Raw genomic sequence first — 16,576 nt, forward strand, 5'->3', positions numbered from 1 at the left:
CATATGGAAAATAAAATGACCAATATTCTAAAAAACAAATACATAGCAATATAGTGAATATATTCGTTATTTAGAATTTTGGCATTATTTTTTTCCTATCTGTACAGTTGTTCGCATACTCCTCCCCGACAAGCGTCCCCGTCACCATGGGAACGCTTGTGGGTTAGAAAATACCATCGGATCTGAGTTTTCCCTGAGATCGTGAAAACTCAGATCCGATGGTATATTCTAACGCACAGGCGTTCCCATGGTTACGGGGACTCTTGTCGGGGAGCGGTATGCCAAAGTGGAATAACAGTACACATTAAAAAATAAAAAGACGAATATTCTAAATAACAAATTTATTCGTAATATTGCTCTAACTTTGTCTTTTAGAATATTCGTAAAATACACATATAGACTGCAATTTAGCTAATATACTGCTATAGTAATTTTTTTTATAGTGTACATATTTTCCAAAACTGAAGTTCAGAAGAGGCAAAAAAAATTTGACGAAAAAATAAATAAATTATAGCACTATATTAGCTAAATTACAATCTATATGTGTATTTTACGAATATTCTAAAAGACAAAGTTAGAGCAATATTATGAATATTTGTAAAATACACATATTAGCCTAGCCATAGTCATAGGAACGTTGCCTTATACTGTTAGAAGAAAAATCGCAATACGCGAATAATTAAATCGTATATTATTCGCGATAAATAGAATAATGACGAATATTCGATTTTCGACGAATATAAGGCAAATATTCAATCAAATATTCGCAAAATATCGCAAAATAGAATATGGCACCTCCCGCTCATCACTAGTTATGATTGTGCACTGAATGCGTTACCTGGTAGGAGATGAGCCCTTCCCATTGGTTGTCGTGGATGGCGAGGTCGTACATCCAGCGCAGTACGGAGTCCTTTATGAAGACAGAGATGGCTCTGAGGATGAAGGAGGTGAACAGGTTGAGGTGGATGTAGTTCCTCGTACAGTGCAGGTGCCTGAGGAGAGACGCAGATTACATCTCACTGTGTGCAATGGCGGCGCGACGCCCTCACGTGGTCAAATATCAGCGCCCGGAACACAGACACAAAAAGCTGACTGTAGGACATGTATCCATTGTGTCTATCTGTTTAGCAGCATGGAAAGCTTATGGGCAGCATTGGATGCTTCCTGGCCTGAGAGGACTTGTGAAAAGGTTGCCGCGCTCACCAGAATGGGGGTCCCAGTTGGCAAACCCTTTAAGGAAGGATCTGTACATTATGATCCTGGAGCTACATAACAACTGATCCGTCATACATAGTATACAAATGCATGATGTATTCGCATGTTGCAGTCATAATGCATTTTTTTACTCAATTTTCACAAATTTTGGTAGCCAAAAGTCCCAGGATGATTCCAATCAGCTCATTGTATGTTGGTAGTATCTGGTCACTAGATGTACTTACATAGATGTTGTGTGGCACTGCTACATTGACATTGTACAGTATAGCTGCACGAAAAAAATGGAGGGAACCCCTTGGTGTGACCTGGATTTCTGCTGACCTCCACTTTTAACACCATAAAATTTTTAGGTCAATTCTGTACTAGGTAATTTCATAATATCATTTTATAGGGGTTGGCAAAACGGAGATAGAAATCTTCTGCACTGACACAGTAACATGGGGCTGACTGCCAACAGATGTATACCACCACCAATAAGGGGAGATTACTGCAAAAAGATATATACAGCCACCACTAGAGGGAGCTCAGGAGATTACTGCATACAGATATATACAGCCACCACTAGAGGGAGCTCAGGAGATTACTACATACAGATATATACAGCCACCACTAGAGGGAGCTCAGGAGATTACTGGATACAGATATATACAGTTACCACTAGAGGGAGCTCAGGAGATTACTACATACAGATATATACAGCCACCACTAGAGGGAGCTCAGGAGATTACTACATACAGATATATACAGCCACCACTAGAGGGAGCTCAGGAGATTACAACATACAGATATATACAGCTACCACTAGAGGGAGCTCAGGAGATTACTGCATATAGATATATACAGCAACTACTAGAGGGAGCTCAGGAGATTACTACAAACAGATATACACAGTCTCCACTAGAGGGAGCTCAGGAGATTACTACATACAGATATATACAGCCACCACTAGAGGGAGCTCAGGAGATTACTGCATACAGATATATACAGCCACCACTAGAGGGAGCTCAGGAGATTACTACATACAGATATATACATCCACCACTAGAGGGAGCTCAGGAGATTACTACATACAGATATATACAGCCACCACTAGAGGGAGCTCAGGAGATTACTGCATACAGATATATACAGCCACCACTAGAGGGAGCTCAGGAGATTAGTACATACAGATATATACAGCCACCACTAGAGGGAGCTCAGGAGATTACTGGATACAGATATATACAGTCACCACTAGAGGGAGCTCAGGAAACTGCTACATACAGATATATACAACCACCACTAGAAGGAGCTCAGGAGATTACTACATACAGATACCCTGTTTCCCCGAAAATAAGACATCCCCCGAAAATAAGACCTACCTCTAGTTTTGCCTATCGCTGTAATATAAGGCATCCCCCCGAAAATAAGGCCTCCCCGATAATAAAGCATCCCCCGAAAATAAGGCCTCCCTGATTATAAAGCATCCGCTGAACATAATGCCTCCCCGATTATAAAGCAAGCCACCCCAGAATGTAAGGAGCTCACTGATTGGCCGCAGCCGCCGCCAGGACAAGCTGCCGCCTTCTTCCGCTCGCTGCTCGCTCTGCCCTGATGGAGTCTCACAACTTGTCTGGCACGGACACACAGGGGACGGGGTGACAGGTAGGGGGGGGAATATCTGATGGAAGGTGGGGGATGTCTGGTGAAGATGGGGGGAGGGAGACTAAAAACGTTAATTAAAATGACACAGGGTGATCAGTGGGGGGAATCAAAATGACACAGGGGTATCAGTGTGGGGAGGGGGATCATTTAAAATGACACGGGGATCAGAGGGGGGAATCAAAATGACACAGGAGGATCAGAAGGGGGTACTAAAATGCTATAGTAATCCCCCCCCTCTGATTCTCCTGTAACATTTTGATTCCCCCTTCTGATCCCCCTGTGTCATTTTAAGTGATCCCCCTCCCCACCCTGATTTCCTTTTTTTTTTGTTCAACAATAAATGTGTACCGTATTTTTCTTCATGGAAAAATAAGACATCCCCTGAAAATAAGACCTAGCGAACATTTGGGAGCAAAAATTAATATAAGACACTGTCTTATTTTCGGGGAAACAGGGTATATACAGCAATAACTAAAGGGAGCTCAAGTGATTACTACATACAGATATATACAGCCACCACTAGAGGGAGCTCAGGAGATTACTGGATACAGATATATACAGCCACCACTAGAGGGAGCTCAGGAAATTGCTACAAACAGATATATACAACCACCACTAGAGGGAGCTCAGGAGATTACTACATACAGGTATATACAGCCACCACTAGAAGATGCTCAGGAGATTACTGTATACAGATATATACAGCCACCACTAGAGGGAGCTCAGGAGATTACTGAATATAGATATATACAGCCACCACTAGAGGAAGCACAGGAGCGTACTACATACAGATATATACAGCCACCACTAGAGGGAGCTCAGGAGATTACTACATACAGATATATACAGCTACCACTAGAGGGAGCTCAGGAGATTACTACATACAGTTATATACAGCCACCACTAGAGGGAGCTCAGGAGCTTACTACATGCAGATATATACAACCACCACTAGAGGGAGCTCAGGAGATTACTATGTACAGATATATACAGACACCACTAGAGGGAACTCAGGAAATTACTGTATGCAGATATATACAGCCACCACTAGCGGGAGCTCAGGAAATTACTGTATACAGATATATACAGCCACCACTAGAGGGGGCTCAGGAAATTACTGTATACAGATATATACAGTCACCACTAGAGGGAGCTCAGGAGATTACTACATACAGATATATACAGCCACCACTAGAGGGAGCTCAGGAGATTACTACATACAGATATATACAGTCACCACTAGAGGGAGCTCAGGAGATTACTACATACAGATATATACAGTCACCACTAGAAGGAGCTCAGGAGATTACTACATACAGATATATACAGCCACCACTAGGGGGAGCTCAGGAGATTACTGCATACAGATATATACAGCCACCACTAGAAGGAGCTCAGGAGATTACTGCATACAGATATATACAGCCACCACTAGAAGGAGCTCAGGAGATTACTGCAGACTGATGTAGAAGAGAAATATTTGGGAGTTGTATAGATCTGTACGTAGACAGGTTACCCTTGTGGTAGTAGCAGGTCTTCACAGTCACTCCTGGAAGGGGGACTCCCATGAACCTGTGATAATGAGAGTCCTCCACTTCCCTGTGTATGAATCTCTGCCTTCACATTTTCTAATGTTCATGAGATGAATATTTTAACAATCCAGACAAAGGAAGGAAAGGATTTGCAGGGTTTACAACTGGCTCCTTACAGTCACCATTACATAAGTACATTTTTAATATATGCAAAATTATGTAAATTGAATGACTATTGATTGTGTCCATAGTGCAGATCCACTGTCTGGGTTACTGGGGCCCAGGAGTGAATGCAAATCTTTCATCAAATCCATAGGGCATTCAACTGTAACAGAATGTCAGCTCTGAAAAGCGCAAGAAATTCAACTATGATAAATAGTTAAGAATAGGCAAAAAATCTGTACAGTTCTTAGAGACACACACACACACACACACATATATATATATATATATATATATATATATACACTGCTCAAAAAAATAAAGGGAACACTTAAACAACACAATGTAACTCCAAGTCAATCACACTTCTGTAAAATCAAACTGTCCACTTAGGAAGCAACACTGAGTGACAATCAGTTTCACATGCTGTTGTGCAAATGGGATAGACAACAGGTGGAAATTATAGGCAATTAGCAAGACACCCCCAATAAAGGAGTGGTTCTGCAGGTGGTGACCACAGACCACTTCTCAGTTCCTATCCTTCCTGGCTGATGTTTTGGTCACTTTTGAATGCTGCCGGTGCTTTCACTCTAGTGGTAGCATGAGACGGAGTCTACAACCCACACAAGTGGCTCAGGTAGTGCAGCTTATCCAGGATGGCACATCAATGCGAGCGGTGGCAAGAAGGTTTGCTGTGTCTGTCAGCGTAGTGTCCAGAGCATGGAGGCGCTACCAGGAGACAGGCCAGTACATCAGGAGACGTGGAGGAGGCCGTAGGAGGGCAACAACCCAGCAGCAGGACCGCTACCTCCGCCTTTGTGCAAGGAGGAACAGGAGGAGCACTGCCAGAGCCCTGCAAAATGACCTCCAGCAGGCCACAAATGTGCATGTGTCTGCTCAAACGGTCAGAAACAGACTCCATGAGGGTGATATGAGGGCCCAACGTCCACAGGTGGGGGTTGTGCTTACGGGACGTTTGGCATTTGCCAGAGAACACCAAGATTGGCAAATTCGCCACTGGCGCCCTGTGCTCTTCACAGATGAAAGCAAGTTCACACTGAGCACATGTGACAGACGTGACAGAGTCTTGAGACGCCGTGGAGAACGTTCTGCTGCCTGCAACATCCTCCAGCATGACCGTTTTAGCATTGGGTCAGTAATGGTGTGGGGTGGCATTTCTTTGGAGGGCCGCACAGCCCTCCATGTGCTCGCCAGAGGTAGCCTGACTGCCATTAGGTACCGAGATGAGATCCTCAGACCCCTTGTGAGACCATATGCTGGTGCGGTTGGCCCTGGGTTCCTCCTAATGCAAGACAATGCTAGACCTCATGTGGCTGAAGTGTGTCAGCAGTTCCTGCAAGACGAAGGCATTGATGCTATGGACTGGCCCGCCCGTTCCCCAGACCTGAATCCAAATGAGCACATCTGGGACATCATGTCTCGCTCTATCCACCAACGTCACGTTGCACCACAGACTGTCCAGGAGTTGGCAGATGCTTTAGTCCAGGTCTGGGAGGAGATCCCTCAGGAGACCGTCCGCCACCTCATCAGGAGCATGCACAGGCGTTGTAGGGAGGTCATACAGGCACGTGGAGGCCACACACACTACTGAGCCTCATTTTGACTTGTTTTAAGGACATTACATCAAAGTTGGATCAGCCTGGAGTGTGTTTTTCCACTTTAATTTTGAGTGTGACTCCAAATCCAGACCTCCATGGGTTAAAAAATTTGATTTCCATTTTTTATTTTTGTGTGATTTTGTTGTCAGCACATTCAACTATGTAAAGAACAAAGTATTTCAGAAGAATATTTAATTAATTCAGATCTAGGATGTGTTATTTTTGTGTTCCCTTTATTTTTTTGAGCAGTGTATATATTATGGGCTTTCGCTCTGGTAGATAGGATAAGCGGACGCAGTATAGAGGCAACAACAAGTTCTTTGGATCAAACAGTTCAGTGTTTTATTCACACTTTAGGCAAGTGACAAAACAAGCAGTCATAATCAAACAAAAAGTCACCTTGCGGTGTTGGTGGCAATTCACACCATGTGGCAATTCTGCCTCAAAGAGTCCTTGCTGACAGCAGCACCAACCTGTTTTCACGCCAAACAGGTAGCAAGCCTTCATCCAGACACAAGGCTCCCAGATCCCAACACAGAGACCTGGCTTCTGAGCCCAGCTGCCTATTTAAGGACAGCCAGGTGCTGCCAAAACCAGGATCAGAACTTAAAATCCGGTCCGGTATTTGACTTCACCTGGCTGTAAATCAGCCCAGCAGCACATGCCGGAAGGAAAATACCTGTTTTCCCAGACCAAACCTCTCACTGTGTCACAATATAAATATATATGCACTGAACAAAAATATAAAGGCAGCACTTTCGGTTTTGCCCCCATTTTGCATGAGCCGAACTCAAAGATCTGAAACATTTTCTACAGACACAAAAGACCCATTACTCTCAAATGTTGTTCACAAATCTGTCTAGATCTGTGTTAGTGAGCACTTCTCCTTTGACCTTTTATTGTGGGCAGTCTAAGGCACATCTGTGCAATATTCATGCTGTCTAATCAGCACCTTGATATGTCACACCTGTGAGGTGGGATGGATCATCTCGGCAAAGGAGAAGTGCTCACTAACACTGATCTAGACAGATTTGTGAACTGCACTCTAAAATTAGTGCTAAAATTGCGATTCTTGGTTTGGCTACTGAAGAGCGGACTAGGAGCCCCGAAAGGAAAGGAAGGGACAACATTATCTCTTTCACAAAAACTGAACAGGTGATTGATCGCCCAACAAAAAAGAAACACCGGCCAAACCAAGCCTCTATCAGCTGTGGAACCACAGAGCTCAGCTCACCAGATACCAACACGGTGGCAGTTTCAGTATGGGCCAAGCGTCCGTCTCTCAACAAGAACGCTTGTGTAGCAGCACTCCCATTGAAAGGCAAGTACCGGCAGAAGAGGTGTATGAAGTGCGCACGGAGCGGTACGCTTTACTGCATCTACATACAGTGACCGCCCGTCTGAAGACCACGCTGGTGAGGGAGTTCATTCAGCAGCATTGTCAGCTCCACGGCCATACCACCAGGAGCAGCGCATTCATGGAGACACCAGCGCTGAATGATACAAAGTGCATTTTACCAGCTTCATCTAACCACATTCTGAACGGTCATGGACTTACTGATTGGAGTAACAGCCATCCCTGTATTTTGGACATTATACATAATGAACTATTATTTTTAGGGATTGTTCCTAGATTGGTGGTTCCAGACCAACAGCATATACTGTATCTATGCGCAAGTATATTGTGTAACTGTATATTTAATATTTCTTTGTTTTGTCATTTTTATTTTGTATTTTATTACCAAATATTCCTGACCAATAAATATATAATATATTCCTGTAAGACCTCACTAATTTTGAATATTATATTGAATTTTCCTTTCTGTTGGAGCCAGAGAAGTGAGAGTCCTAGCTTAATACTTAAAGTATATTTCCATCCTTGACATATATCCTAGGTTCTTCAAGTGACCCACCATTTTTATTCTACATAAGGTATGTGATAGGCTGTCTGCACACATATCCCTCGGTGGGTATATAAGGTGTGATAGGCTGTCTGCACACATAGCCCTCGGTCGGTATATAAGGTGTGATAGGCTGTCTGCACACATATCCCTCGGTGGGTATATAAGGAGTGTGATAGGCTGTCTGCACACATATCCCTCGGTGGGTATATAAGGTGTGTGATAGGCTGTCTGCACACATATCCCTCGGTGGGTATATAAGAGGTGTGATAGGCTGTCTGCACACATATCCCTCGGTGGGTATATAAGGTGTGATAGGCTGTCTGCACACATATCCCTCGGTGGGTATATAAGGTGTGATAGGCTGTCTGCACACATATCCCTCGGTGGGTATATAAGGTATGTGATAGGCTGTCTGCACACATAGCCCTCGGTCGGTATATAAGGTGTGTGATAGGCTGTCTGCACACATATCCCTCAGTGGGTATATAAGGTGTGTGATAGGCTTACTGCAAACATATCCCTCAGTGGGTATATAAGGTGTGTGATAGGCTGTCTGCACACATATCCCTCGGTGGGTATATAAGGTGTGATAGGCTGTGTGCACACATAGCCCTCGGTGGGTATATAAGGGGTATGATAGGCTGTCTGCACACATATCCCTCGGTGGGTATATAAGGTGTGATAGGCTGTCTGCACACATATCCCTCGGTGGGTATATAAGGTGTGATAGGCTGTCTGCTGACATATCCTTTGCTCAGTATATAAGGTGTGTGATATGCTGTCTGCGCACATATCCATCAGTGGGTATATAAGGGGTGTGATAGGCCGTCTGCACATGTATTCCAGCTGTGGGACGGCCTCGATGGTCCTGTTTACTCTATGGATCCCACCACCTGTGCCCCTTCCAGCAGCCGTGGGATGCATTGCAGTCAGCATGGCTCTAAATACCTATGGGGTGGTACTGGTGGCCACTACCCAGCTCTCCGAGACACAGATAAATCAGCACCCAGCGAAGCAGTCAGATCTGTGGGAACTTCTCCCATCTGTACCTTCATTTTATTTTGCTGATGGCGCCAATCATCACTGGACTCCTTGTCTGCGGTTATCATTGCGCCCGGCAGCGTTGTGTTCTGCCACTCGCCGCGCCAACGTGAATCCCATTTATTGTCTCCTTGTGGTGTTTAATTTTCTGCTGCTTTGTTTCCTGTCTCCTCGGGGCAATCTCTGAAGTTGCGCTTGTCACCTCTTATTCTCATGTTTTATACATTTATATTTAAGTTTTTATCAGTATACTGAAAATAAAGCAATTTAGCCAATTCGGGGGTCTGGGGAGCAGCATTAGCGCATCGCCCCGACCGTAGCCTCAATTGGGATTCTCTGTTGTATAATGGAAAGTTCTGCAACTTTCTAACTTACTTTTCATTTTAATGCTTTCCCATTTTTTTAAATTCCTGCTTGCTGTCAGTGAATGAGATGCCTCTTGTTTACATCCAGAACCTGAAAACCTGTAAAAGCCTTTCATAGGTGCAGGGTCAACCTGCGTGCAAGTCATAATGTGCCAATTCACTGACAGCAAGCAGAATCTTGAAATGGTGAGGAATATGATGCATCACTTAGAAGACAGCGCAAATGGCAACAGCAAATCAATTCATTCTGACTATGGAAAAAATGTAAATAAACCTCTGCCTTCATGAACCTTCATAATGGAGCTGTACATACACTGAACTAGCAGGAGGTGCAGGGAGAGGCCAGCAAAGGGACTACACTTTACATGCAGCTTTGGATGTGACTGGAGTATAAGGCTTCTTTCACATTAGCGTTAAGATAAAGTAAAAAAAAGAAAATTGGGAAAAATAGGGAAAAAAAGAGAAGTAAACATATTAGGTATCGCCATGTCCGTATCGACCGCCTCTATAAAAATATCACAAGACCTAACCCCTCAGGTGAACACCATCAAAAAAATAAAATTAAAATGTGCTAAAAAAACAATTTTCTTTTCACCTTACATTACTAAAAGTGCAACACCAAGAGATCAAAAAGACGTATGCCCCCCAAAATAGTACCAATCTAACCGTCACCTCATCCCGCAAGAAATCCTACCTAAGACAATCACCCAAAAAAATAAAAAAAACTATGGCTCTCAGACTATGGACACACTAAAACTTGATTTTTTTTTTTGTTTAAAAAATGCTTATATTGTGTTAAATGTAAAAATAAATACAAAGTTGACATATTAGGTATCGCCGCGTCCGTAACAACCTGCTCTATAAAAATACAACATGACCTAATCCCTCAGGTGAACACCATAAAAAAATAAAAATAAAAACGGTGTAAAAAAAAAGTTCGTTTTTTGTCACATTACATCACAAAAAGTGTAATACCAAGCGATCAAAAAGTCATACGCACCCTAAAATCATACTAATCAATCGGTTATCTCAATCCACAAAAAATGAGACTCTAACTAATACAATCGCCAAAAAAAAAAAAAACTATGGCACTCAGAATATGGAGACACTAAAACATGATTTTTTTGTTTCAAAATGATATTGTGTAAAACTTAAATAAATAAAAAAAAGTACATAGTCCTCCCAGACTGTTACTTTGTTTCCTCTCTATATCAATCATTACTACTAATTTGAATTAAATGAGAATAAATGACAGAGAAATATAAAGGTGGGGGGGGGGGTCTCACTGGACGGCTATGGGCAGTTAACAGTCAGATCCCCTCTAATAGAGCGACACGGTGACAGAATCATCATATAACGGAGATCAGAAATCGCTCTAATGACCCAAAACTGTGGGAAAATGGTCCCAGAAACACAAAGAGAGAGAAGCCGTAAATATCCAGAGAGGAAACATCACAATCTACAGCAATAAGGCGGAGGTCGCAGGGCGACGGGGGACATATCCGGAGTGACACTCAATCATTACAATGTATTGTTGTTACATGGAGGGGAGGATATAATCTCCGACTAATCCGCGATAACCGGATTTACTGTCATCGCCAGCGGTTCTCAGATATGAAGGGGAGACATTCTCCATGTAATAACATCTTTCCCAAAGACAGAGATGGATGGGAATCCAAATTATCCTATTGTCTTATAATCAAAAGATGCCCAGGTTATACCAGCATGCTCCATATCACTATATACAGAAGATGTATAACTTATACCAGCTGTACATATATAATTATATACAGGAGATGCCCAGGTTATACCAGCATGGTCCATATCACTATATACAAGAAGATGTATAACTTATACCAGCTGTACATATATAATTATATACAGGAGATGCCCAGGTTATACCAGCATGCTCCATATCACTGTATACAAGAAGATGTATAACTTATACCAGCTGTACATATATAATTATATACAGGAGATGCCCAGGTTATACCAGCATGGTCCATATCACTATATACAAGAAGATGTATAACTTATACCAGCTGTACATATATAATTATATACAGGAGATGCCCAGGTTATACCAGCTGTACATATATAATTATATACAGGAGATGCCCATGTTATACCAGCATTCTCCATATCACTGTATACAAGGAGATGTATAACTTATACCAGCTGTACATATATAATTATATACAGGAGAGGCCCAGGTTATACCAGCATGATCCATATCACTATATACAAGAAGATGTATAACTTATACCAGCTGTACATATATAATTATATACAGGAGAGGCCCAGGTTATACCAGCATAGTCCATATCACTATATACAAGAAGATGTATAACTTATACCAGCTGTACATATATAATTATATACAGGAGATACCCAGGTTATACCAGCATGGTCCATATCACTATATACAAGAAGATGTATAACTTATACCAGCTGTACATATATAATTATATACAGGAGATACCCAGGTTATACCAGCATGCTCCATATCACTATATACAAGAAGATGTATAACTTATACCAGCTGTACATATATAATTATATACAGGAGATACCCAGGTTATACCAGCATGCTTCATATCACTATATACAGAAGATGTATAACTTATACCAGCTGTACATATATAATTATATACAGGAGATACCCAGGTTATACCAGCATGGTCCATATCACTATATACAGGAAGATGTATAACTTATACCAGCTGTACATATATAATTATATACAGGAAATACCCAGGTTATACCAGCATGCTCCATATCACTGTATACAAGAAGATGTATAACTTATACCAGCTGTACATATATAATTATATACAGGAGATGCCCAGGTTATACCAGCATGCTCCATATCACTATATACAAGGAGATGTATAACTTATACCAGCTGTACATATATAATTATATACAGGAGATACCCAGGTTATACCAGCATGCTCCATATCACTATATACAGAAGATGTATAACTTATACCAGCTGTACATATATAATTATATACAGGAGATACCCAGGTTATACCAGCATGCTCCATATCACTATATACAAGAAGATGTATAACTTATACCAGCTGTACATATATAATTATATACAGGAGATACCCAGGTTATACCAGCATGCTCCATATCACTATATACAAGAAGATGTATAACTTATACCGGCTGTACATATATAATTATATACAGGAGATGCCCAGGTTATACCAGCATGGTCCATATCACTGTATACAAAAGATGTATAACTTATACCAGCTGTACATATATAATTATATACTGGAGATACCCAGGTTATAGCAACATGGTCCATATCACTATATACAAGAAGATGTATAACTTATACCAGCTGTACATATATAATGATATACAGGAGATACCCAGGTTATACCAGCTGTACATATATAATTATATACAGGAGAAGCCCAGGTTATACCAGCATGGTCCATATCACTGTATACAAGAAGATGTATAACTTATACCGGCTGTACATATATAATTATATACAGGAGATGCCCAGGTTATACCAGCATGGTCCATATCGCTATATAGAAGAAGATGTATAACTTATACCAGCTGTACATATATAATTATATACAGGAGATACCCAGGTTATACCAGCATGCTCCATATCACTATATACAAGAAGATGTATAACTTATACCAGCTGTACATATATAATTATATACAGGAGATACCCAGGTTATACCAGCATGGTCCATATCACTATATACAAGAAGATGTATAACTTATACCAGCTGTACATATATAATTATATACAGGAGATACCCAGGTTATATCAGCATGGTCCATATCACTGTATACAAGAAGATGTATAACTTATACCAGCTGTACATATATAATTATATACAGGAGATGCCCAGGTTATACCAGCATGGTCCATATCACTATATACAAGAAGATGTATAACTTATACCAGCTGTATATATATATAATTATATACAGGAGATGCCCAGGTTATACCAGCATAGTCCATATCACTGTATACAAGAAGATGTATAACTTATACCAGCTGTACATATATAATTATATACAGGAGATGCCCAGGTTATACCAGCATGGTCCATATCACTGTATACAAGAAGATGTATAACTTATACCAGCTGTACATCTATAATTATATACAGGAGATACCCAGGTTATACCAGCATGCTCCATATCACTATATACAAGAAGATGTATAACGTATACCAGCTGTACATATATAATTATATACAGGAGATACCCAGGTTATACCAGCATGCTCCATATCACTATATACAAGAAGATGTATAACTAATACCAGCTGTACATATATAATTATATACAGGAGATACCCAGGTTATACCAGCATGCTCCATATCACTGTATACAAGAAGATGTATAACTTATACCAGCGGTACATATATAATTACATACAGGAGATACCCAGGTTATACCAGCATGGTCCATATCGCTATATAGAAGAAGATGTATAACTTATACCAGCTGTACATATATAATTATATACAGGAGATACCCAGGTTATACCAGCATGGTCCATATCACTGTATACAAGAAGATGTATAACTTATACCAGCTGTACATATATAATTATATACAGGAGATGCCCAGGTTATACCAGCATGGTCCATATCGCTATATAGAAGAAGATGTATAACTTATACCAGCTGTACATATATAATTATATACAGGAGATACCCAGGTTATACCAGCATGGTCCATATCACTATATACAGAAGATGTATAACTTATACCAGCTGTACATATATAATTATATACAGGAGATGCCCAGGTTATACCAGCATGCTCCATATCACTGTATACAAGAAGATGTATAACTTATACCAGCTGTACATATATAATTATATACAGGAGATACCCAGGTTATACCAGCATGCTCCATATCACTATATACAAGAAGATGTATAACTTATACCAGCTGTACATATATAATTATATACAGGAGATACCCAGGTTATATCAGCATGGTCCATATCACTATATACAAGAAGATGTATAACTTATACCAGCTGTACATATATAATTATATACAGGAGATGCCCAGGTTATACCAGCATGCTCCATATCACTATATACAAGAAGATGTATAACTTATACCAGCTGTACATATATAATTATATACAGGAAATACCCAGGTTATACCAGCATGGTCCATATCACTATATACAAGAAGATGTATAACTTATACCAGCTGTACATATATAATTATATACAGGAGATGCCCAGGTTATACCAGCATGGTCCATATCACTATATACAAGAAGATGTATAACTTATACCAGCTGTACATATATAATTATATACAGGAGATACCCAGGTTATACCAGCATGGTCCATATCACTATATAGAAGAAGATGTATAACTTATACCAGCTGTACATATATAATTATATACAGGAGATGCCCAGGTTATACCAGCATGCTCCATATCACTATATACAAGAAGATGTATAACTTATACCAGCTGTACATATATAATTATATACAGGAGATACCCAGGTTATATCAGCTGTACATATATAATTATATACAGGGGATACCCAGGTTATACCAGCATGGTCCATATCACTATGTACAGAAGATGTATAACTTATACCAGCTGTACATATATAATTATATACAGGAGATGCCCAGGTTATACCAGCATGGTCCATATCACTATATACAAGAAGATGTATAACTTATACCAGCTGTATATATATAATTATATACAGGGGATACCCAGGTTATACCAGCATGCTCCATATCACTATATACAAGAAGATGTATAACTTATACCGGCTGTACATATATAATTATATACAGGAGATACCCAGGTTATACCAGCATGGTCCATATCACTATATACAAGAAGATGTATAACTTATACCAGCTGTACATATATAATTATATACAGGAGATGCCCAGGTTATACCAGCATGCTCCATATCACTGTATACAAGAAGATGTATAACTTATACCAGCTGTACATATATAATTATATACAGGAGATGCCCAGGTTATACCAGCATGCTCCATATCACTATATACAGAAGATGTATAACTTATACCTGCTGTACATATATAATTATATACAGGAGATACCCAGGTTATACCAGCGTGCTCCATATCACTATATACAAGAAGATGTATAACTTATAGCAGCTGTACATATATAATTATATACAGGAGATGCCCAGGTTATACCAGCATGCTCCATATCACTGTATACAAGAAGATGTATAACTTATACCAGCTGTACATATATAATTATATACAGGAGATGCCCAGGTTATACCAGCATAGTCCATATCACTATATACATAAGATGTATAACTTATACCAGCTGTACATATATAATTATATACAGGAGAAGCCCAGGTTATACCAGCATGGTCCATATCACTATATACAAGAAGATGTATAACTTATACCAGCTGTACATATATAATTATATACAGGAGATGCCCAGGTTATACCAGCATGGTCCATATCACTATATACAAGAAGATGTATAACTTATAGCAGCTGTACATATATAATTATATACAGGAGATGCCCAGGTTATACCAGCATGCTCCATATCACTGTATACAAGAAGATGTATAACTTATACCAGCTGTACAGATATAATTATATACAGGAGATACCCATGTTATACCAGCATGGTCCATATCACTATATACAAGAAGATGTATAACTTATACCAGCTGTACATATATAATTATATACAGGAGATACCCAGGTTATACCAGCTGTACATATATAATTATATACAGGAGATACCTAGGTTATACCAGCATGCTCCATATCACTATATACAAGAAGATGTATAACTTATAGCAGCTGTACATATATAATTATATACAGGAGATACCCAGGTTATACCAGCATGCTCCATATCACTGTATACAAGAAGATGTATAACGTATACCAGCTGTACATATATAATTATATACAGGAGATGCCCAGGTTATACCAGCATGGTCCATATCACTGTATACAAGAAGATGTATAACTTATACCAGCTGTACATATATAATTATGCCCAGGTTATACCAGTCTGCATGATAATGGCTGGT

At 40.1% G+C, this 16,576-nt stretch overlaps 1 protein-coding gene across 1 annotated transcript in view; it reads right to left on the reverse strand.

Moving 5' to 3' along the window:
- GLP1R (glucagon like peptide 1 receptor) overlaps nucleotides 1-16,576 on the reverse strand; it is a 214,824-nt gene that overhangs the window by 89,864 nt on the left and 108,384 nt on the right. Inside the window, exon 5 of the mRNA XM_040430274.1 lies at nucleotides 839-992. Within this exon, the coding sequence (XP_040286208.1) occupies nucleotides 839-992 (154 nt within the window). The remainder of the gene's footprint in view (nucleotides 1-838; nucleotides 993-16,576) is intronic.

Source organism: Bufo bufo, chromosome 4, assembly GCF_905171765.1.
Source record: "Bufo bufo chromosome 4, aBufBuf1.1, whole genome shotgun sequence".
Lineage (NCBI taxonomy): Eukaryota > Metazoa > Chordata > Amphibia > Anura > Bufonidae > Bufo > Bufo bufo.